This window comes from Quercus lobata, chromosome 9 (assembly GCF_001633185.2).
Source record: "Quercus lobata isolate SW786 chromosome 9, ValleyOak3.0 Primary Assembly, whole genome shotgun sequence".
NCBI classification, from domain to species: domain Eukaryota; kingdom Viridiplantae; phylum Streptophyta; class Magnoliopsida; order Fagales; family Fagaceae; genus Quercus; species Quercus lobata.
Window position 1 is genome coordinate 6,456,023 of NC_044912.1, and position 25,130 is coordinate 6,481,152.

Genomic DNA, 25,130 nt, shown 5'->3' on the forward strand with positions numbered 1-25,130 from the left:
CCCTTTTAAGGGATAGGAAGATCTCGGACTGAGAGAAACGCCTGTAAGCCTCCATGTCCCGAGGAAGGAGCAGGGGCTGCTCTAAGGCCTCAGCCACGTACCCAGCTCGGCCGCGGTTGTACTCTCTGATCGAGGCATTGTAAGGGATTGCGACCCCCTCTAACTCCAATTTGGGGCTCCATACACGCGGAGTAACCCGTACATCCGCAAGGCTCTCCTCGTCCCTACTCTCCGAGGAATTGCCCCTTCTGCTCCTTGGAGCCCGAGCAGTCTTCTGCTGCTTGGTGGGCTGAGCAGCCACCTCACCCTCCTCAGGGGTGTCAACCGGTCTCTTCTTCTTCAGGTCCGGATTGACCTTGAGACCAGTTTCCAAAGTTCCTTGAGGGACCACGGGAGGAAGGGCCTTGGCTTGTGGTGGAGGTGGTCCCTTCGATGATTGGCCTTTCCCTCTGGAACCCAACAGCTCCTTCAGAGATTTTCCCTTTCCTGCCATGGGCTCCGTCTCTTCGTCCGAAGTATCGTCCGAGCAGATAACAAGGGAAGGAGCGCCAACTGCCGAATGTCGATCCCGCTCTCCTTCGGGATCGGAAAATTCCGCTAAGGGGGATTGCTGGACTTCCTCCTCAAAATGGAACTCGTCTATCTCTTCCTCAAGAGAAAGACGAGACGACTCAGCTTCTTCTTCAACTTGAACGGCAACGCCAGGCTCGTCTGGCGGAGGTAACTGCTCTGCCAAGTAGGGATTTCTAACACCGGGCAACACAACTGGCGGTAAATCGTGGTCGGCTAGGAACCCGTCCTTGGACACGTCAATCCTGGCCAGCCTCGGACTGCCGGCCCTTATAGCGTGACCGATCGCCTGGAAAGAGCTGCTTAAAGGTTGATAGCCCAAAACTAGATGAGCCGCACGCAATTGTCCGTCCTCGAAAACGTAAATCTCCGACCTAAGAAGGTAGTTCAACGCTGGCACGTTCACAAGGCTAAGCCGAGGAGCTACGTGAGATTTATCTGCAAACAACCAAGAAGAGTGGGGTTAGTTCAAGAAATCTACCAGTTATAAGGAAAGCAGTAAAAATAAACCCTCAACACTAATTCCTCTCCCAACAAGGACCGATCCCAAAGGACGCCGCACCTGGGTTTCCTGCCCGAGTTGGACAATGAATACCGTCGAACCACTCCCCAGAAGCAATGAGGAAGTCATTCTTCACGGTCTTATTGGATACCGGGAGACAAGAGATCAACCTAACGTCCTCGTTCCGGGATTTAAGATAATACCCCTCATCCCCGAGGCGGTGACACTCGTACAGATAGGCCACATCGTGCCAAGTAAGGCCTAGGTTCATCCGCTCATCTAGGACATCTACACAGCCTAATATCTTGAACATATTTGGGGCACACTGTTGCGGGCCAACCTATGGTTGAACAAGTATTCCCTGGTAATCCTACGCATGGGAAGTGTCATCCCTCCCTCTATGAAAGCAATCATGGGGATGACAACTTCTCCCAGACGTTTATCTGTCACTATTCCTTCAAGAGGACAGTACCGCAGCCCAACCCCCGGGGGGATGCGGTATTTAGCCCTAAAGACCTCCATAGCGGCCGGAGTATTTACTAGTTTCTCGAACCTACCCATCTGAACTGGACTGGGAAACGAAAGTAAAGATTGAGCAGAAAAGAAGGGTCCGAGGAGAGAATTGAAACGACGAGATGAGCGAAATGTACTGGTACCTTCACAAAACGCTTGATGGGATGCCTGGAAATCACTCGTAAACGAGACGTTTCGCAGAAAATGGTCACGGCGGCGTAAAGGGCGCAAGTGCTTGTATGTCTCTGGGTTTCGCTGTAGATCTCTGGAGTCCTTTGAGGTTTATGAAAAGCAGATAAAAGAAGGAACTGAACCCCCCCCTGACGCCTTATATAGTCAGGAGGAGAGAGAGGAAATCACTCCTGCCTAAAAATACGCGAATGAACGATGGTCGTTCGATCCGCGCCGCACCGTTGGATGAAGGGAACATAACGCCTCCAGAAATTAATGGCCACGCCTCGAAAATTGTGGCACGTCAAAGGTCACGATCTGCACACGCGCCCCAGGTCCTCCTTATCCCTATCCACTCATTAACATCAAAACCCCGCTTTTCTCCTCGGAAGGAGATAAAAACCGGAGTTTTGAGGGGCTATTGTGGGGCCCGGCCCAAAAATAATGGGCCACTCCAAATCCAGGCCCCTCCGAGGAGCTTCCTTTCCGAGGAGAGGCCACACATGAAGCGTTACTCAATCCCAACAACGCCCAAGAAGCCTATCCGAGGAGAAACTCCTCCTCGGATACCACGAAGCCCAGACCAAGAGCCATCCCCAACCAATTCAGTTCACCCTCCAGACATATAAAATGAATAAAATCCAAAATATCCCTCAAAAAGCTACCACCACATTAATTGCGCCCCAACCAACCTCTTGGCCGCATTAATGAGGAAAAGACCCCTGAACAGTACCGCCTTAGCCTCTGCAACTCACAAAGGGAGTGGTGAGGGCGGCTGATGGGACAGGCGCTCAAGTGGATGCTTAGATGATCAACAGGTGTAAGGTTTAGATGAAAGAAGGAGAGCTATATAATGTAATACAGTCCCCCAAAGAAGGGGACGGAAAAAACTGTATGAAGACCTAAAGAGAAAAGGAATAGGAGACTTGAGAAATCTTCCCCGTGTCTTTTATCTTCTGCAACCACCTTATCCATGCATTCGACCGTACAGGCTCACTGAAGCCAAGTTCTTTCACCCATTCTCTACGAACATTCATTGTGGGTTGCGTCTTGGGTCAAAGCCTGATCATTAGAATTTGGGCCAAGAAAATCGTGCAACCACAATATGATTATGAAATGCATTACTTCTCATTAAATTAGTTCAAATTACAAAATAATAATAATAATGAGACCACCTTAAAAAATAATTACGTGTAATGCGTGAGTTCGCGATTAGTTAAGATAAAGTTTTGATCATTTATTGGCTTTAAAGTAGCGAAGAAAACTCATGATTTTCCTTAAACAAGTTAAAATATTAACCAAAACATTCCAAAAGATGAAGTTGGAGCCAAAATGTGCCTAGGACAAAGGTGCCAATTAGCACCTTGTCACACATACATGGATTCTAATCGGCACTTACAACCTAATTCCCACCAAATCAGAGTTTTATCGTGTCATATTAGCTCAAAATATTCTAATGTGTTTAAAGATAAAAACAAGTTCAAAACTACTACAGCAAATTAATGGAGTAAAAAAGAAAAACTATTTCTTTATTTTCCCCTTATAAATAAAACCCTCATCATCAAATTAAAGGATTATAAAAATTCCAATTTTCTGTAGCAATAAAGTTATTAGAAAATTAAGACTTTGAGAGTCATAAGGTGTGGCAAAATTTCTAAGAGAAAATGCTTTAAGGAGATATTAGGTTGCTTATGCAACATTTACTCTTTCAAAGTCTTTAAGCACATTCATATGTACACATTCAAACTACTGAATACTTCAAGAAATCACTTCAAGCAATCTACAATACAACATACGAAATGATTGATAACATGAGATGATATTTATTGTTCATATAACATATTCGGACACAACTTAATCCAAAAGTTTAAGATTATGAGTTTAGATTCAACTATATTGTATTAATCATTCACTCTTCTCATTATTATTCAATTTGAAATTTCACTCATATTTGTATATCTAACAATCTCCTCCTTACATGTGAATTATTGCCTCTTTATGAGCTATAACAACAACTACTAGCTCTCTCTTGCCTATGGGCTATTTTTTTTTTTTTTTTCCCACCAACACATCATCTATGGGGCTTTTGTATGTCACCATAAAAGCCGTGTGTTAGCCCTGCATGTTTATCCATGGAAACCTGCCTGCACATCCATGTCCATGGAAACCTCATGTAGAAATTTTGAGAGAAAAGACTTAACATTGTACAAACAGTATCGTGTTAGTTTTACTTGTAAAACTACCACCATTGGAAGGCAACCCATTTTAAAGCGTGAATGCACTAAGAATAATAGTATCATTAACAATAAAACATTGAAATTTGACAATCAATTAAATCTTTACCTATATGAGATGCCTGTAATCATTTAAAACTACTGGATTATATAAGCCAAAAGCCCCTTACTAGAACAACTTCAACCTCGAGGTCGTAGACCATGTCACTCATTCCCATCCTGTGTGCATTAGCCTTTTTCATTGTACAGTTCAATTCTAGCTTGACTTTCTCACTGATAACTATTTTCATGCATTCATTTTGTCTCACACTCAATAAGCATCTTAAAAACGCCCACATTCCAGCAAACAAGTTTGTGGCTTTGCACAATAAATCGACTATAACTATCCCAAAGATTAAAGAAGATAACATTAAAGAAAATCTCCTGTCGAACACTTTATTACATGTTTACAGAAAACGACAATTATCCAATACAACTGAACATAAATCGCATGACAATTATCCGATACAACTGAACATAAATCGCATTGTATACAGATTTAACAACAACCAAGTCTTGCTCTAATATTTTAGTTGCCAAATCCTTATACTAATTCCAAATGATTGCTTGATTCATTATATACATATAGAACTGGTTCACAGCACCAGCAGATGATGACGTACTGCACTTGTAAGGTTCACTTTGTAAGACGACCAAAGCTATCCGGTGCTCATCAACATCATACACAAGAAGGTATTTGGTATCACCAGGATATCCACTCCATGTGAGAAGAGTGTGATATCCCAGAGATGTAAAATACAAATTGCATTATACATAGAATTGACAACTGTACTTGTTTCACTCTGTATCGGAGTTGGGGTTGCTAAAATCTTGATCAGGATCTTAAATGTCACAATTCTACAAATTTAAAATGTCAATGATTTAAACATTAATTATATTCTTTTAAGAAGGATTATTAAAATAACAACCCAAAATAAGGAACCTTTAAACTCAACATGGAGCTAAAATAAGGAACCCAATTTGGTAGTCTTTTTTAGACTTTTTTCTAGGGGGGTAGGGTGGGAGAGTGGGGGAGAGTGACAACCCAAGTTCCAATGACAATAAGTCTGTCTTGAGTTGTAAAAGTAGGCCATAGGCCGTTGATTGTAAAAGACCATGGGTCTTTGGTTTGTAAAAGACTAGAAGTCTCTTTTTCTTTTGAGTTGAAAAAGAGTGAATCACTGTGAGAAGACTTTAGGGAATGTTTGCAAATGTAGGTGGGAAAAGGAAGATGACCCATTTTCAGCAAAATTCCCAAAACTTTGGCTGAATGTTGCTCACATGAGGGATTTTACATGCGGGATTTCAGAGAATATTAATAATTCTTTGACTTTTAGCTTTGTTTTTAAAGAATATTAAACTTTCTTTTGAACTTTGTAAGAAAGACTAATATCCTTTTTAATTTAGCTGTCTTCAAAGAGTATTTAAAATTCTTCTACTCTTTCCGGGAAAGACTTTTTTTTTTAATAAGTACTTCCCAAGAAAGCCATAGTTTTTTTTCTTTTCTTTTTTTGCCTTGTCTTATAAGTAATATTAAGAATTAATTATCTATCTAAATCATTGACATTCTTTAATTGTAAAATTTTATGATCTTCAATCAGATCCTATGATCTGATCCAAAGACCCTCCCTCAGATCCTAGATATGATCCTGATTTTTACAACCCTGGTGAATCCTTTGGATTGATGATATCTTCAAGCCACAACATATCTTGATACTCTTGATCAAACTGTCACACATAATAACAATGCAAGGTAAGTTTTCAGAAGACCAATTTATCCGAAGACGACAACCACAAAGAAACCACATTGAATAAGTCAAAAAGTACCCACAAACGAGTATAACAAGTCTTGAGCTACAAATTAACACAACTAGAAATTTATTGGAAAAACTTGCAAGATCAATTAATAAAAGATATCTTGAGAGTTTTCACTTACCTGTGCAGAGACCATGTTTTCCTGGGTTTCACTGTCAAAAGCAAGATTATTTTGACTGCTAGACTTGTAACGAAGGCAGTCATCTGCTTGCATCTGCGAGTGTAATGGGGATAACATGTTGCAACCTAGTGGCTGTGGTGTGACAGGGAACATATTCCAGCCTGCCTCTACCTGCAAATTAGCCTGATGTTAGAAACATGAATGAATAAGATAGCTGCTTAACTAGTTAACTGTTAGAAGAGAGATGTTATTGTTTTATGCTTGAATTTAATTCCTTTCTCACCTCATCAGATGTTTTTTCTACCACATCATTTTTTGTAACACAAGTGTTATAACCATTGTCCTCAATGGGTGGTATACTGCTAGACGTTATTCCATCAGAATTTTCTGCTGGACTACATCGAAAACTCCAGGGATAATTGTCAACTTCACTTCCTAATTTTGGTGACACTGAAGCTGGTGCTAGCATAGACTGTGCTTCTTCAAGAGAAGCTTTAGCTGCGGCAGGAGATGAAACAGCCGGTGTAGTGGTGGTTATAGTTGATACGGAGGAAAGGTTGCAATCTAATGGCTCTGGTGGATGGGTGTAGAACATTTTGGGGGCTTTCTCCAAATCCTGGTCAACCTGATGGAAGAAACATGAATAACCAAGATAAGTGTATAATTAATATCTGCACTTCTAATCCCCACAATTTAATAACAATAAAAACTACTCTATGCCTTGTAGCTCAACTAGTTGGCATCTCATACTATTTCCAACAGAGACATTTATCGTTCAAATCCCCCCTCCCTATTATAACTATCAAATTATTAATAAATAAATTAAAAAAAAAAAAAAAACCACAGATAGTGTCTAATGCTGAAACTAAGTCCTATTACCTCAGAGTTGAAGTTGTCATTTTTAAATTGAATAGGTGCTGTAGCATCAAACATCATTTCCTCCACATAAAAATCAAATGCAGATGGGGAGAGATTATTCAAAAATTCCTCCACATTAAATTCATCCTGATAGAAGAAACATGAGTTGCAAGATATTGATTAATTTAATATACTATACTTATCAATTAGCAGAAAAGAAAAAGAAAAAAGAAGAAAAGCATAAGTGCTGATGCGGAAACTAGGTCCTATCACCTCAGAAGATGTCATTTCTGCCTCCTGTTTTTCTGCAACAGAAGCATTTTCACATTGAACAGGTGCTGTAGCATCAGACAACATTTCATCAGGAATTTTAGCATAACAAGATTGATTACTTGTTTGATGAGTTTCAGCTTGCACATCCAATGCTGGAAATACAGGAGCTAGCGATGATTTAGACTTCGTTTCTTCAATACAAGATGAGGTATCAAGTGAAGCAGCAGGTCCACCATTGGTACTCTTTTCTCGATTATCAAATAAACGACAAAAGACAAAGGCCTTCTGCATAATGTTAAGCACCCAAGTGAATTTGGGCGGACATAACATCATTGCCTAATATATACTACAAATTGAATTACCACAAAAAAATGCAAATAACAATACGTAAATATGTATCAGAAATGACAAAACAAACAAATTCTCCATTCATAAATGTGAGTACTGTTCAACCCAAAAAGAAACCATCAAACTACTTTTGGTTAAAAAAAAAAAAAAACTCACACCCTGTCTTCTACGAGTCTCCTCCTCTCCTCAATAGGGGATATCATGAGCTAAAACCACTAATCCTTGCAACAGTATCTACATGTAGAATTTCAGTATCTATCCCTTGATGGATTACGAATATCTTCTTTAATGAATCTAAAATATTAAAAATAAAAAATAAAAGAGAGATCATTAATCCAGCAAGAATGTTAACCCCTCACTAAGAATTAACAAAAATTAGCAGTTTCCACAATCCTAGCTAATTGAATCAATCCTCTTTTAAAGTTACGTCCAACGATTTATCAACCCACACACACTCAGTGCAGTAATCAATAAAAAATCTCAGGTCAATATAACATCAATCAAACAAATTGAATAGCAAAAGTCAACCTGACCGGGGTGCCTTCCATCAAAGTCCTTCTGGGTTGTGCTGTACTCATGCATTACCCACTTAGTCCCTATTCCCTTCTCTTTTCCCTTAGTAGTCCCTATATGGAAGACCAGAGTCTTCTTCATTCCAATCAAGCTCTCTCCAGACTTGATTTCCCTATCTGTACCAGTTGATTTCCAGAACCCAGCCTTGGTTTTCCTGTTCACCCTTTCTTGTTTCTGATCCCTTTTTCTCTTTTTTGGATTATCTTCCTGATGCTTCAGGCTCTGTTCAGTGAAGAAGAACCACTCTTGATCCTCCGTATCAATTCCACTTTTCACTACAGTCCAAGAAACCAGACTTTAGCACAAAATTTTGACACCCAAAATGGGAAAAATCATATGACCATGTACATTATATAATTGCTCAACTATGAGATAATTATATGGGCATATCATGCAAATCTTATGTAATCTAGTAAGTACACTACTAGAAAAGACCAAGAAGTCACAAACACACACACACAAGTGGTTTAAAGAAGAAAAACAGCCATACTAGAGCAGAGGAGCATAGCCCAGGAAAGCATGAGTCTTTATACAAAAGAAAACGGTAACTAGAAACAACATGAACCAGACAGCACCAATACCCGAAAACAGATAATGTACACATGATCTCTGCAACTATTTCTTAAGATCAATTAATTAATGTAACACACTTGCCCACAAAACAAGCAACAATCTACAACAATCAACAAGCTAGCTAATACAATGTGAAACACTTTCGTACCTTTTCACAAAAAAGCATTAAATTTTCCAAGAAATGAAGGTGGGGGGTGTGTGATAATAGAAAAACAAGAAGATTACTTGGTAAATCCCAGGGCTCATCTTTATAGAACTCAATTTCGGGAATAAACCAAGTGTCTTTATCATTCCCTGTGATCTTCTTCTTCAGGTAGAGTTCGATGACCTCCTTGTCCTTCGGACTAAATCTGACCCCACGTGGCAAATGATCCAAACTAAGCTTTTCCATTACTGAGAAACCTAGGAATAAGTTTTACTGAGAAACCCAGAAAGAGCTTTACTGAGAAACTACCTAAGAGAGAAAGATGTTACAGAAAATCGAGAGCAGTGGAAGAAGGTAGTTGGTCTTTGGCTTCTTGTCTTCTTGTCTTTATATACTACTCGTCAGTAAAGCCATTTTCAACTATCTTCACTAACAAGTCTGGTACAGTAACAAGTCAAAATATAATTTTGGACTTTATTTATTGATTTAAGCATGAGATTCTAGTTCTAGATTCTTCTTTTCATGTATTCTTTGTTTTAATTTAAATAACAATAATAAATAACCTATTCTTATAAATTAGTGTGGATAATATGATTTACATTTAGTCTATAGTATGGATACTTTTTTTTAAGATGAATATCAATTTTATGGATACTGGTTTTTTTTTTTTGAAAGATATTATGGAGACTAGTTGGTAAATGTGTAATATAAGAAAAAGTTTAACATAATATGATTTTTTTTTTCTTTTTTTGTCTAAATATAAAATTTTATAATAATGGTAATTATTAATAAATATTTTATACATGGAACTATATATCTAATTTACCATTTAAAGAAAATATAACATGTCAAAATTCTAATGGAGTCCCTAAAAAAATTATAATGGAGAGTTTAATTATAGAATATAATTTAAATTCAATTAAAAGATATAAGATAAATTCGTGAAGTGTAAAATCACAAGACTTCAAAACCTTATAACCTTACAATTGAGCTATAGGTTATATAATTGCTATTTATAATCAAGTAAAGACACTAATTAATTTTTTATATAAACAAAGTTTAAATATTGGATCTTTTATTTTACCTATTAAGCTAATTAAAACTCACTTTTGATCTTATATATATTATAGATAAATTATACATTTGATTTTTTTTTTTTTTTTTTGGTATTTTAATGATCAAAACACCACAATTTATAAGATTTGGGTGATAAAATTTATTATCTACTGTTTTTTTTTTTTTTTTTTCAATTTATGTGTCGGCTTGTGGCAAGTTGTTGCTAACTAGCAAAAGTCTGGGCCCTCCACAAGTCCACATGCCGCTTTTTAGTACCGCGCGCTTTTCCACATGCATACGGTTTTTTTAGTAGATCTATTACACTTCCTTTTGAAATTAAAAGTAATTTTTAACGTATTATTGTTCACAGTCAGTGCACCGGTGACTTTACAAATATAAGTTTTTGTGAATTGAAGAGGTAAAAAAGACCGAAACTCAAGCCTTTTGAATGGGGTTTCATCCACATGTAAATTTGTAGGCGGTAATTTTATTCCCCTAAGTTATTTTGTTTATTTTATGAAAATATAATTATACATTAAAGAGAATTATAAAGCTTTATAAATAAAATAGTAAATTACGTAAATAAGCATTTAAATGACATAGTCCGTGAGAATTATTATTCTTAAAGTGCTTTAAAAAATAATTACGATTTCAAAAGGTGCATTTTAAAAATGTAATTTTTTTTAAAATGTAGCTAAGCATTGATAAAATTTGTGAAAAGTGTTATCATTGTGAAAAATTATGGTTTTTGACTCCATGAGATGCAATTTGAAAACTCGTTGGGTTTTTTATTATTATTTTTTTTATTTTTATTTTTTAAATACAAAACCAAACGTCAATCCTTTAAAGTTGCTAATTTCCCCCATAAAGGGCCAGATAGTGAGTTTGAAATAATTTTTTTTTTCTTTTGTATAATTTGTTAAAACCAAACTTTTTAAAGTTATATTTGTATTTTTTTTTATCAACTTTTAGCAAGTAAATAAATAAATTTTCGGTAAAAAAAAAACTAATCTAAACACACCTTTAGTCAAGTTCTAGCTTATTTTTACCTTACCAAAATAAGTTAGATCGTCACTAAAAAGGGTAATATTAGATTTTTTTTAATCCAATAATTAAGAATATGTTTAGTAAAACTAAAAATAGATAAGCTATTATGTAAGTATCTTTTTGCTTAACGGGTAATGTTTTTGATGATTGAATAAAAAATTTGAGATTTAATTCCTACTTATACCAAAAACTGATTGGTGTCTTGATTTAATGATAAAGAACACAATCATCATAAATGGACGCCAATTATTGAAACTCTATCTTAAAAATATATATATATATATATATATCTCTTTTTGCTAAAATAATTAAGTCAGCCTTGGGAATAATCTTTGAAAGCTAGTACTATGTAGTATCATGTTCAGAAACTAAAAGAGGACATTTTCAACATTTGAGGACATTGTGGTTGTATGGTAGTATAACTAGGACGACAGTTTTCAGTGTTTAAACAACATTACACGTATTTTTACATATTTTTTCATCCACACGTATTTTCAAAAAATACAAACAACATTACTAAAACAATATTACTAAACACCCAATAAATTCTTCTGCTTCATGCTTCAAAATGAACTTTTTTTTATTAAAATCCCAAAGAAAAAAAAAACCATAATAAGTGCTTCCCTTAATCCATTCTCTTTTTTTTCTTTTTTTCTTTTTTCTCTCCAAAAATTTTGTCAGTACTTTGACTACTCTGTACACCATTTCTTTTTCTTCGCTTCCATTCAAAGTACTAGGGTCAGTGTGGGACCCAAAGTTTGTGTGTAGCGCAGCTACAATTCATAATATAAGATAAGAATCTATTTCATAACTCATATATAACTTAGTTATTAAAATATCTTCAGCAAAAAAAAGTTATTGAAATATATGTATCCGTACGGATTGAGAGGAAGTGGAATCTTTGCCGTCAATCTAAAAATGAATGGATGAGATATTGATGAGAAGAACCTTCTGGAATTCATGACTTCTTTTTTTTAGATAATTATAATAATGTACATAAAGCTAAACCTGCATCTCGTACAATTTTCACCCATAAACATACAAACACTTTATGGATGAGAATATGTCAATTTAGGTATAACGCTCTTTACTTTTGGAATTTATGACATAATTGCACTTAGTACAGGTAATTTTATAACCGCAATTTTTACAATTATTTTATAAGATAAATTGTAACAAGTTATTTATCACATTCACATTAACTTATTATTTTTTTGTTTATGGTTATAACCAGTCACATCAAAATCATGACATAAAAGTGTGTAATCTTTTTTTTTTTTTTTTTTTTTACTTTGCACCAAAATATATATATTTTTTAATTTTTCTGGGATTTTGCACTATACACATACACTAGTGGAATACGTGAGAAATGAGATGCTTTGGAATTCTTGGATGATTGAATGGAGTAGTGGAATGGATTATTATATCAATGAGAATGTTCTGGAATTCATAACATAATTGCACCATACATGTTACATACACACTAGTGTAATAGATAGGAAGTTGATGAGAAGGTTCTGGAATTCTTGGAGAATTGAATTGTAGTCTAGTGCAATGAATGAGATGTTGATGAGAATCTTTTGGAATTCTTTAACTTTTAGAGTGCGTTTGGATTGGGCGTTTTCTGTCCAATCCTGCGTTTGCGTTTTTCATTTTTTTTTTTTTTTTTTTCACGCGTTTTGGGTGTTGTGGCTACTGTTCATGCACTGTTCAATAAACAGTAGCCGCAAACTTTGACTTTTCAAATTTTTTTGACCAATCACAGCACATCGTGTACTGTTTACGGACCCACAAATTTCACTTTTCAGCAACTTTTTCATTAAAAATGGGTCCCACGATACTATTCACATATTTAAAAATTATTTCGCTACAGTGTTTTTCAGTTTTCAGTTTCAGTTTTCAGTTTTCAGCTGTATCCAACCTCACCCAAGCACTAGTGGAGTAAAATTTGGCGAGAAGCTTCTGGATTTCCTTAACTTTTAATTGCAACCAAACGCCAGTGGAGTAAAATTTGATGAGAAGCTTCTGGAATTCTTGGATAATTGTAACATTCACTTAATAAAATTCTTTGTATCTGTTTTAAAACATGTTAATTAATTTGACCACATATTTATTAATTTAAATAAATAAATGAAAATGATTATAATAAACTTTTATTGAAATATTGATAACATTAAAAAATAAGATCTACTTATTACAAATAGAATTTTAAAATTTTCATAGTAGAAATATTCTAAAACCTCTAAAGGATTTTACTTTTAATAAAATAAGTAAAAAAAATCACCCTCCTCAAAATATTTACTGCTCCTATCAACTTGGGGCTATTTAATAATAATAATAATGATATAGGACTTAGGTAAAAAGGTGAGGATTGAAAAGTTGAAAATTAATTATTTATTGATAAAGGGAGACCCCACCTCAACTATGGTTCACAGAATGTTTGAAATTGATTTGCTAAAGTCTCGTAAGAAAATAGTAAATTTTCATTATTTTGTACATATATTTTTTGGCAGAGTATTGTAACATTTTAATATTAAAATATCATTTTAATAAATTATTAAATAATGAGTTAAGAAACTAAATGAGGACAATGTTGGATTTTCACGTGGTTAATGAATCTTAATTAGTGAGGAGTTAGCGTGCGTGGCGGCATTTCTGCGTTTGCGTGTGTTTGCGTTTTAGACTGGATCTCACGGTACTATTCATGATCCAGTCAAACTTAGCAAAACACAGATTTTTAGGTAAATTTGGGTCCCACGATCCTATTCACATATTTAAAAATTATTTTGCTACAATGTTTTCAGCAATAAGTTTCAGTTTTCAGTAAATAAGCGGTATTCAAATAGACCCTTACTATTGTACAAAAAAGAATCAATGTGGGATATTTTTTGGAAATTAAAGCCCTCATGGTAAATTTAATTCATGAAAATAAAAAATTTCTTAAAGGTAGTTTTTCTAGGAATAATCTATTGAGGCAATTTTTTTTTTTTTTTTTTACAAAATAATGGAAGCCCTCACAGCAAAGGGAACCCAAATCAAAAGAATAGGAATCAAGAACCCTCCTAACAAAACCCATAAACACAAATTTCAGTTTATATTATAATTGGGTAAAGAAAATGGAGAAAATATTATATCACAGCCTAATTCTTCAAATTTTCCTTTTCAAACACAAGAAAATTTTGAATTAGAAACTAGAAGAAGTTGTAGACACCCCATTTTGTAACCAATGAGTTCACAACCTTGTGTTATAGTAATTTTTTTTTTGAGAGATAATTACATGTTGCTAACCTCGCAGCTCGAACCCTTTCCCCCCAGACCTCCAAACACTTTGTATATGAGGAGGTGTCAATTCAGTTACAAGACCTTTAATTATGTTATAGTAATTTAAAAAATAATCTAGGAGCAAAAATGTTGTTTGAATGGTTCGATGAACATGAATTTCAATTTAAAGAATATGATGATTGAACCATTCAGTCAACAGATCAAGCTACATCAAGTTTTAAAGTTCATATGCATTCCAATGCGTTAAGGCATACTCAAGTGATTATGGGTAGTTTATTTTGATTGGTCCTTATTGGATTAGTTAGAATTAATTCATGTAAGAATCCCATTGGTTTATTTTTAAGACAAGAATTTAATTAAAAGTGTGGGTACCTAAGGTATGCTTGGCAACGTCCTAGGCATGCAAGCAACGTCCTTGGCCGTCCGCTTTCTCATTGGTTCATGCCTTATAAGGTGGAAAGAGGGAAGTCATCTTTCCAATGTGGGATTAAGAATTCAAGCCAAGGCAAAGGCAAGGCAATCAAGCCAAATAGCCAAAGCCAAAGGCAAAAATTCTTGGTACCTACAAAAAGTGATAAAAAAAATTTAGGAAATAAAGCCCTAAATTTTGATTTTTGATTTTCCCTCCTTGAAAAGAAGAGGGTAAATTGGAGATCAAAAAATTGGATCATTAAAATAAAATTTTGATCATAGTGGCTTTAAAGTAGCAAAGAAAACTCATGATTATCCTTAAACAAGTTAGAATATTAACCAAAACATTCCAAGGATGAAGTTGGAGCCAAAATGTGCCCAGGACAAAGGTGCCAATTAGCACCTTGTCAGATAGACATGGATTCCAATTGGCAATTATAACTTGATTCCTGCCAAATCTGAGTTTTATTGTGTCATATTAGCTCAAAATATTCTAACACGTTTGAGGATAAAAACAAGTTCAAAACTACTACAGCAAATTAATGGAATAAAAAAAAAAACTATTTTTTCATTTCCCCCTTATAAATAAAACCCTCATCATGAAATTAAAGGATTATAAAAATTCCAACTTTCTGTAGCAATAAAGTTACTAGAAAATTGAGACTTTGAGAGTAGTAATGTGCGGCAAAAATTCTAAGAGAAAATGCTTTAAGGAGATATTAGGTTGCTTATGCAACATTTACTCTTCCAAAGTCATTAAACACATTCATATGTACACATTCAACCTAGTGAATACTTCAAGAAACCACGTCAAGCAATCTAAAACACAACATATGAAATGATTGACAACATGAGATGATATTCATTGTTCATATAACATATTTGGACACAACTTAAACTAAAAGCTTAAGATTATGGGTTTGGATTCAAATAAATTGTATTAATTACTCGCTCTTTTCATTATTATTTAATTTGGGACTTCACTCATATTTGTATACCTAACAATCTCCTCCTCACGTGTGAGTTATTACCTCTTTGTGAGTTACGAACAGCAACTACTAACTCTCTCTTGCCTATGGGCTATTTTTTTTTTTCCACCAATGCGTCATCTATGAGACTTTTGACTTTTGTATGTCATCCATGAAAGCCGTGTCTCAGCCCTGCATGTTCATCCATAGACACCTGCCTGCAAGTCTATGCCCATGGAAACCTCTTGTAGAAATTTTGAGAGAGAAGACTTAATATTGTACAAACAATATCGTGTTAGTTTCAATTGTAAAACTACCACCATTGAAAGCAGCCCATTTTAAAGCGTGAATGCACTAAGAATAATAGTATCATTAACAATAAAACATTGAAATTTGACAATCAATAAATCCTTACCTATATGACATCCCTGTAATCATTTAAAACTACCGGATTATATAAGCCAAAAGCCCCTTACCAGAGCACCTCAACCTTGAGGTCGTAGACCATGTCACTCATTCCCATCCTGTGTGTATTAGCCTTTTTCATTGTACAGTTCAATTCTAGCCTGACTTTCTCACTGATAACAATTTTCATGCATTGTTCTTTGTCTAACACACAATAAGCATCTTAAAAACGCCCACATTCCAGCAAACAAGTTTGTGGCCATGTACCTTAAATCGAATATAACTGTCCCAAAGATTAAAGAAGATAATATTAAAGAAAATCTCCTGTTGAACACTTTATTACATGTTTACAGAAAAACGACAATTATCCAATACAACTGAACATAAATCGCATTGTATACAGATTTAACAACAACAAAGTCTTGCTCCAATCTTTTAGTTGCCAAATCCTTCTACTAATTCCAAACGATTGCTTGATTCATTATATACATATAGAACTGGTTCACAACACCAGCAGATGATGACGTACCGCACTTGTAAGGTTCACTTTGTAAGACGACCAAAGCTATCCAGTGCTCATCAACATCATACACGGGAAGGTATTTAGTATCACCAGGATACCCACTCCATGTAAGAAGAGATCCCGGAGACATAAAATACAAATTGCATTATACACAGAAGTGAAAACTGTACTTGTTTTCACTCTGTAACGAAGTCTGAGGGTTGCTAAAATCTTGATCAGGATCTTAAATCTCACAATTCTACAAATCTAAAATGTCAATGATTTAAACATTAATTTGAGTCTTTTAAGAGGGATTATTAAAATTCCAACCCAGATTGTGGTTTCTTTTAGAGAAACGTTTATACTGGAACCAAAGTAAGGAACCCAATTTGGTAGTCTTTTTAAGACTATTTTTCTGGGGGGTGGGGTGGGAAAGTGGGGAAGAGTAACAACCCAAGTTCCAATGACAATAAGTTGTAAAAGTAGGCCATAGGCCTTTGATTGTAAAAGACCATGGGTCTTTGGTTTGTAAAAGACTAGAAGTCTCTTTTTCTTTTGAGTTGAAAAAGAGTGAATCACTGTGAGAAGACTTTAGGGAATGTTTGCAAATGTAAGTGGGAAAAGGAAGATGACCCATTTTCAGCAAAATTCCCAAAACTTTGGCTGAATGTTGCTCACATGAGGGATTTTACATGTGGGATTTCAGAGAATATTAATAATTCTTTGACTTTTAGCTTTGTTTTTAAAGAATATTAAACTTTCTTTTGAACTTTATAAGAAAGACTAATATCCTTTTTAATTTAGCTGTCTTCAAAGAGTATTAAAAATTCTTCAACTCTTTCCAGGAAAGACTTTTTTTTTTTTTCATAAGTACTTCCCGAGAAAGCCATAATTTTTTTTTACCTTGTCTTATAAGTAATATTAAGAATTAATTATCTATCTAAATCATTGACATTCTTTAATTGCAAAATTTTAAGATCTTCAATCAGATCCTATGATCTGATCCGAAGACCCTCCCAAAGATCCTAGATATGATCCTGATTTTAACAACCCTGGTGAAACCTTTGGATTGATGATCTCTTCAAGGCACAACAAATCTTGATACTCTAGCTCAAACTGTTGCATAATAACAATGCAAGGTTAGTTTTCAGAAGACCAATTTATCTGAGGATCATAAACACAAAGAAACCACATCAAATATATCAAAAAGTACCCACAAACGAGTATAATGAGTCTTGAGCTGCAAATTATCACAACTTGAAATTTGTTGGAAAAACTTGCAAGATCAATAAATAAAAGATATCTTGAGAGTTTTCACTTACCTCTGCGATGGCATCTGAGCTATGGCATGACCCATTGTCCTTAACAGAGACCATGTTTTCCTGGGTTTCATCATCAAAAGCAAGATTATTTTGACTGCTATACTTGTAACGAAAGCAGTCATCTGGGTTATAAGGAGTCAAACCCCAGGACTCGGAGATATTGGGAGCTGACTCATATGTGCCAGATTGGCGATGCACCCCCCAATGACTGCTGTTTAAGTCATTGGTGAAAGGGTAAGAGATGCAAGAAGAACCAAAATCTGCTTGCATATGCGAGTGTAATGGGGATAACATGTTGCAACCTAGTGGCTGTGGTGTGACAGGGAACATATTCAAGCCTGCCTCCACCTGCAAATCACCCTGATGTTAGAAACATAAACGAATAAGATAGGTACTTAACTAGATAATTACCCTTGGAAGAGAGATGCAATTGTTTTATGCTTGAATTTAATTCCTTTCTCACGTCATCAGATGTTATTTCTGCCACTTCTTTTGAAACATTAGTGTTATAGCCATTGTACTCAATAGGTGGTATAGTGCTAGATGTTATTGCATCAGAATTTTCTGCAGGACAACATCTGGGATAATTGTCTGCTTCACTGCCTAATTCTGGAGACACTGAAGCTGGTACTAGCATAGACTGTGCTTCTTCAAGAGAAGCTTTAACGGAGGTAGTAAATGAAACAGCAGGTGTAACTGAGGTTAAAGTTGGTGGGGAGGAAAAGTTGCAATCTAATGGCTCTGGTGGATGGGGATAGAACATTTTGAGTGCTTCCTCCATTTCCAGCTCAAACTGATAGAAGAAACATGAATAACCAGGATAAGTGTATAATTAGTTATCTGCACTTCCAATTCCCACAATTTTATAATAATAACAACTGTTCTAACCCTTGTAGCTCAACTAGTTGGCATCTCCTAGTGTTCAAATACCCCCTCCCCAATTGTAGCTATCAAATTATTATAAAAAAATATATAATAAAAAAAAAAACTGTTTAAAGCTGAAAGTAAAATCTTTTCTTACTTCTGCAGCTTCTAATTCTGCTACTTGATTTTCCGCAGTGTACGCATTATAACCATTGTTACATGCAAGGGGTGCAACAATGTAAAATCTTGGTCTGCCATTAGTAGGATGCTTTTCAGCTTGCTCCAGCAATGCTTGAGATGCTGGAGCCAATGTTGGTTCAGAATGTGTTTCTTCATAAGAAGATTTATTACCAATAAAAGTTGAAACATCAGGAGTGATGGGGGGTAAACTTGATGGAGAGTCATCTGGAGGCGTGAAACAGAACTTATTCAAATTTTCCTCCACATTGAAATCAACCTGATGGAAGAAATATGAGTGCACAAGATAAGTACTTAATTAATTTACTATACTTTCAATTCCACCCCCCCACCCCTCCAAAAAAAAAAACAAAAACCATAGATAGTGTTTAATGCTGAAACTAAGTCCTATCACCTCAGAATTGAATTCGTCACTTTTAAATTGAACAGGTTCTGTAGCATCAAACATCATTTCATCAGCAGGAAAATCAAATGTGGATGGAGAGAACATATTCCAATATTTCTCCACATTGCAATCATCCTGATAGAAGAAACATGAGTGCACAAGATAAGTACTTGGTTAATTTAATTTACTATACTTCTAAATTCGAAAAAAAAAAAAGAAAAAAAAAAAAAAAAAAAAGAGGAAGAAGAAGAAGAAGTGTCTGATGCTGAAACTAGGTCCTATCACCTCAGAAGATGTCATTTCCGCCTTCTGTTTTTCTGCAACATAAGCATTTTGGTATTTGTAGTTGTCATTTTTAAATTGAACAGGTTCTGTAGCATCAGACATCATTTCGTCCACATTAAAACCATCCTGATAGAAGAAACATTAGTGCACAAGATAAGTACTTGATTAATTTAATTTACTGTACTTCTCAATTCGCAAAAAAGAAGAAGAAGTGTCTAATGCTGAAACTAGGTCCTATCACCTCAGAAGATGTCATTTCTGCCTCCTGTTTTTCTGCAACATAAGCATTATGGTAGTTGCAGTTGTCAGTTTTACATTGAACAGGTGCTGTAGCATCAGAAATATTAACATAATAAGATTGATCACTTGTTTCAGCTTGCACTTCCAATGCTGGAGATACAGGAGCCAGCGATGACTTAGACTTTGTTTCCTCAATGCAAAATGTTGTATCAAGTGAAACAGCAGGTCCACCTTTGGTACTCTTTTCTCGATTATCGAATAAACGAATAAGGACCAAGTCCTTCTGCATAATGTTAAGCACCCAAGTGAATCAAACATCATTGCCTAATATATACTACAAATTGAATTACCACAAAAATGCAAATAACAGTACGTAAATATGTATCAGAAATGCTATAACTAACAACAATGAAATTGAGGAGGTTGTCCTACAAAGTCATTTGATGTATTATAGTTATCAGTTTAAGGAAGCACCATTAGTAAAGCAAACTCACCATGAAGGCATCTACATAAATTTTGTTTTGAGTCAAGGGAGAAAATAGTTTAAAATTTTCTTCATTGATTTTAGAATTTTACAGTGATTAAAAAAGTTGATATAATTTGAGGCTGGTGGAAGCGCTTTCACACGAACAATTAGAAAAATATCTATATACAATAACAAATTTAAATGGTTCGGTCAACTCCATGCCCACAGGCCACATCCCCAAGCAACAACGCCAATCAATATCAGCAATATGGATTAGAACCACATTCAACCAAACCTCACAACTTGATTAGCACACTTTCACAAGCATCAAACACAAACACAAATGTCACAAACTCCAATTACACCCAATACAAACTCTTAATTCCAACTAACAAAATCATAAACGAGATACTCATAATCTCAAAACCTTAATACACCCAATGTTGCTCTTACATTAACAAGACAAACAAATTTTCAAATCATAGATGTATCTTTCAACTCAAAAGAAACCACCAAACTAGTTTTTAAAAAAAATATAAAGAGAAAAAAAACCCACTCTATGTTCTCCTAAGAGCCTCCCCCTCTCCTCAATGAGGCTAACTCTTGAGCCAAAACCACCAATCCCTAGCAATACTGTCTATGTATAAGATTTTAGTACCTATCCCTTAATTGATGAAGAAATATCAAATTACTTATTAAATAAAAAATGGATTTTCATTCCACTGAGAAAATTCAAACCTAGTCAAAATAGGAATTTGAGACAATGGATAACAAGAATAATGAATTACACTAATTCCTAAGTAAAAGGAGACAAATCCCACATTGGTACAAAGAGAAGGCAGGAGACATGATAGTCCAATTTATAGAGTAGTAATGTAACTTTTAAGTTGTGTGGGAAAATTATTGAATACTCCGGGAGTATCATAAATGCGTACTCTCCCCTCCCACATGAATTGTGAGTCCCACCATAAATTTAATTAGTGGGACCCACATTTATATAAGAGAGGAGAATACATATTTATGGTACTCTGAGAGTACCCAATAATTACCCGGTTGTGTGTGATGATTCTAAAGCGAAGTAACAAGATGCGATAATCCTATAAATAGAGTGGTAATATTACTTGTGTTGTGTGTGAGAATCATAACATAATGCTTTGCTAGTGCATTAATGGTGAGAACACCTTTACTGTATAAAGGATTTGGGTTGTTTATGTTTCTGGTTGTGGTTGTAATTCATATTATTAATAATAGATTTTGGTTGGCATTGTCTACCAAAATAAATTTATAGATTTTATATTTCATATGGTCCTTGCTATTTTATTATCTTGTGTGTTGTTCACAACAAATTTGAATTAAAAGAATCATCCAAAACAAATTTAAGATAAAAAGGAAAAACCAAAATTGATGCAGAATGTTTGGTAATGCATTATCACACTTTTTTAAAGTACAATTTAAACTTTAATTTTTTTCTAGGTATAGGTTTTCAAAAGCTCCATTTTCAAAAAGCTAAAAAATGAGCTGTACCAGCACTTAGTCATCTTTCCTTTAGCCAAGCACGCAAAGTATGCATTTAGTCTTTAATGTTAAAGATGCCTTGATACTATGTTAAAGAAATTGCAGATGAGTGCAGAAGCGAAAGCATAAAAGAGAACACAAGAATCATGTGATTCAGCCACCACAGAGGAAACCCTTAATGGCTCAGAAAACTGACTCAGGGTTTAGACGAATTGGCCCTTAGATTTATTACAATCAGCAGAAGTTTGGCAAGTTATCAAAGTTACACAAGTATCTTCATATTCTGAAGTAATAATAGATTCATATAAGCCAACAGCCTAAGCTTTTCAAGCAAGGATAACTCAATTTATTCACCAATTAAACATTTCAAGAGATCATTCAGCAAGAATGTTAACACTCACTAAAAATTAACAAAATTTAACAGCTTCCACAATCCTTGCTAATTGAATCAATCCTCTTTTAATAAAGGTAAAAATGATTTTGGAGGCAAAACGATCTTTAATCAACAGGAAAAATAAAAGAAAAATTCACTTGAGCAATCAAGAAAATATCTCAGGCCAATTTCACATCAATAAACAAACTAAATATCAAAAGCCAACCTGACCGGGGTGTTTTCCATCAAATTCCTTGGTTGTTCGGTACTCATGAATTACATACTTAGTCCCTTCTCCATTAGGGGAGCGCCCTAAATGGTAGACCAATGTCTTTTTCATTCCAATCACTTTCCCTCCAGACATGATTTTCCGATCAGTACCGGTTGGTTTCCAGTACCCTTTCTCGGTTGACCTGTTCTTCGAATTCCCTTTCTTATGCCTCAGGCTCTGTTCAGTGAAGTAGTACCACTCTTTGTCCTTTGTAGGTATCCTAGCAAAACCTACAATCCAAGAAACCAGACTAAGCACAAAATTTTGACACCCAAAAAATGAAAAAAATCAAATGAGCCCCTATTTAATATGGGCATATTATGCAAATATTATGTTACTGGTAAGTAAACTAGTAACAAAATTTAAGTTACAAAGACCAAGAAGTCACATAATGAAGAAGATTCAACAAATTTTTTTTACAAAGAGTGATTCAGAATTTTGTAAACAAAGTGCACAAAATTACAAAATGGGAAAACAATGGTACTACCAAATTCAACATGACAAATTAAAAACTAAGAATGAAGTTACAAATTCCAGGTCTAAAATGAGAAAATCAAATGGTCATATCATATCGAGTAAGTGCTAAATCACTCTCTAAAGTCAATCAACTACTTTTTTTTTTTTTTGGGTAAGGTAATGTTTTAAAGAAGAAAATCAACTATACAAGAGCAGAGGAACATACACCTAAGAAATCATCAGTCTTTATACAAAAGAAACTGCTAACTAGATACAACATGAAACCAGACAACAGTAAGACCAGAAGAAACAACACACACACACACACAAAGGTTAGAACCTAGGAATTGAAATATAGATTCAAGTAGCAGACATGATCTATGTAACTATTTCTTTTGATCAAATTAATGTAACAAACTTGTCCAGCAAAAATCTATAACAAGCAACAATCTGTAACAATTAACAAACTAATAATACAAGAAACAACCCAAAAAAAAAAAAAAAAGTTCCTACCTTTGACAACAAAAGCAATAAATTTTCCAAGAATATGAAGGTGGGTGTGTGATATTAAGAATTAAGAAAATTACTTGGCAAATCCCATGGCTCATGTTTACAAATATCAATTACGGGTAGACGCCTAGTGTTTTTATTATCTTTCCCAGTTATCTTCGGCTTCAGGTAGTCATCAATGAGCTCTTCGTCTGTGGGACTAAATCTGAACCCAGGTAGTGAATGCAAATCTGGGTCATCCATAATTCACACACTCTCTCTCAAGCTTTACTGAGAAACTAGCTAAGGAAGAAAATGAGGGCAGTTGGTCTTGGTCTTCTTGTCTTTATACTACTTCAGCAGTAAAGCTTTTCCCACGCAAACTTTACAGTTAACCAAGTTGGTCCTTTTAACCGTGTCATAAGGAGAATTTAAAAATGATTTTATCCCCTTTTTTTTTTAAATTAAAAAAAAAAAATTAGGACTAGAATATTTTTTCCACAACTCTATGTGACATAATGTGGTGAAGAGAATGCTTGCTTCATACGCAATCTACAACTCGATGCGCCATAACCTTTCCCTTTGAAATTGGCTTTTAAGATCTCATGATATATAGTTAGATACTTGAATAAATCTGAACACTATCGTTTGTAAAAATTAAAAAAAAAATTAAGTTAATTGTAACTCACTTTTTAACAAGTTTATTTTAGCTAAAGTGTTTATAACACGCATCATATTCTATTTTTTTGAGAAATATTATGTTCACAAAAAAGAAGATGTTTAGTAGTGAGCATTCTGTCTTGGAGACTTGAACTTCAACTTTTGCTCTTCACTTCTATAAAAACTTTGTACTTGTAAAAGAGAATTGACTTAATGATTTTTAAGACCTCGTGATATATAGTCAATACTCAAATAAATTTGGACACTTGTTTGTAAAAATTAAAAAAAAATTAAAATAAATTAAGTTAACTATAACCCACTTTTTAACAAGTTTATTTTAACAAAAGTGTAAAAGATGTCTAGTAGTGGGCACTCGCACTCTGTCATGGAGATTTAAACATTGACTCTTATCTTTCATCTCGTAAGAATTTTGTACTCGTAGAGTCATCATTACTCCAAAAGTACATGCTAGTGTAAGATTTACTCTTACTATTATTTACTACACTGTACAAAGGACACGTGTCTTTGTTATAGTGGAATAACAAGACGTCAGCACCATGTGTGTTACAACCTGCCAGTTCCGCGCGCTTTTTCGTATTTGTTTTGTCTCTCCTGTTTCGTCGTTTTGGTATTATTTAAAAATGAAATTAAACCTCGTATTTAAAAAAAAAAAAAAAAAAAAGGATTGAAATTAAACTAATTTAGACCGTAGGTATAACTTTTTCATTAGTGTCAAAAACATAATCTCATTATTTTCATGAGTGCATAATATTCATTATTCAATTAAATGATTTTGTTATTGTACAAAACTAAAGTACGATTCTAATCAAGGAGGCAATTACAATAGCCAAATCCTATATTAAACAAAGCCTCCCACTCCCTTCAATTGTATGAGTGCACAAATTAGCTAACACAATGTTCTATATGATATCATGTGATTTCTAAGTTCTAACTATTATTAGAGGGGTTTTGGTCAACACCACATTGATGTTCCTTTTGATGAGTGTTTGTTCCTTTTTTTTTATTTTTAAATTTTTGAGTGAATGTGAATCAAGTAGTCCATTGAGATCATGAGCACCATCATTAATCCAAACTTACTTTAACTAGATAAAATTTGATTTTTGATTTTTGATTTTTTAATATAGTTTCAGGTTATGGTGTCCACTCTTAATAATATCTTTTTATTATTAGACCAAAACA

At 34.6% G+C, this 25,130-nt stretch overlaps 2 protein-coding genes across 6 annotated transcripts; both read right to left on the minus strand.

Annotated features, from left to right (window-relative positions):
• Positions 1–4,399: 4,399 nt before the first annotated feature.
• LOC115959672 (protein NTM1-like 9) lies at positions 4,400–9,105 on the minus strand. Its single transcript, XM_031078169.1, has 7 exons — positions 8,816–9,105; positions 7,973–8,292; positions 7,097–7,381; positions 6,845–6,970; positions 6,249–6,590; positions 5,966–6,136; positions 4,400–5,757 (listed from the first exon to the last, which is right to left on the minus strand). Exons 1-7 carry the CDS (start codon positions 8,979–8,981, stop codon positions 5,686–5,688), a joined length of 1,482 nt encoding a protein of 493 aa, XP_030934029.1. The 5' UTR covers positions 8,982–9,105; the 3' UTR covers positions 4,400–5,685.
• Positions 4,400–23,639, minus strand: LOC115959670 (NAC domain containing protein 52-like). 5 transcript variants are annotated; one of them, XR_004084963.1, is made up of 10 exons: positions 23,369–23,639; positions 22,281–22,555; positions 19,702–19,983; positions 19,461–19,586; positions 19,185–19,310; positions 18,750–19,049; positions 18,192–18,521; positions 17,729–18,076; positions 17,310–17,522; positions 4,400–5,544 (listed from the first exon to the last, which is right to left on the minus strand). XR_004084963.1 is itself a non-coding variant. In XM_031078168.1 (9 exons), exons 1-9 carry the CDS (start codon positions 23,532–23,534, stop codon positions 17,388–17,390), a joined length of 1,737 nt encoding a protein of 578 aa, XP_030934028.1. In that variant the 5' UTR covers positions 23,535–23,639; the 3' UTR covers positions 16,150–17,387. The 5 variants fall into 5 exon arrangements, 4 of the variants coding, with proteins under 4 accessions (XP_030934028.1, XP_030934025.1, XP_030934026.1 ...); XM_031078168.1 differs by lacking the exon at positions 4,400–5,544 and having other exon boundaries at positions 16,150–17,522; positions 18,192–18,375; positions 18,955–19,049; XM_031078165.1 differs by lacking the exon at positions 4,400–5,544 and having other exon boundaries at positions 16,150–17,522.
• Positions 23,640–25,130: the final 1,491 nt, after the last annotated feature.

Coding starts and splice junctions, on each gene's coding strand:
- LOC115959672 (XM_031078169.1), bottom strand. CDS start 8,981: ATGGAAAAGCTTAGTTTGGATCATTTGCCACGTGGGGTCAGATTTAGT. Junction 6,591..6,844: donor ATGACAACTTCAACTCTGAG/GTAATAGGACTT, acceptor TTCTTCCATCAG/GTTGACCAGGATTTGGAGAA. Junction 6,137..6,248: donor TAGAAAAAACATCTGATGAG/GTGAGAAAGGAA, acceptor GCTAATTTGCAG/GTAGAGGCAGGCTGGAATAT.
- LOC115959670 (XM_031078165.1), bottom strand. CDS start 23,534: ATGGATGACCCAGATTTGCATTCACTACCTGGGTTCAGATTTAGTCCC. Junction 19,984..22,280: donor ATGGAAAACACCCCGGTCAG/GTTGGCTTTTGA, acceptor AACATTATGCAG/AAGGACTTGGTCCTTATTCG. Junction 19,050..19,184: donor GTGACGAATTCAATTCTGAG/GTGATAGGACTT, acceptor TTCTTCCATCAG/GTTGATTTCAATGTGGAGGA.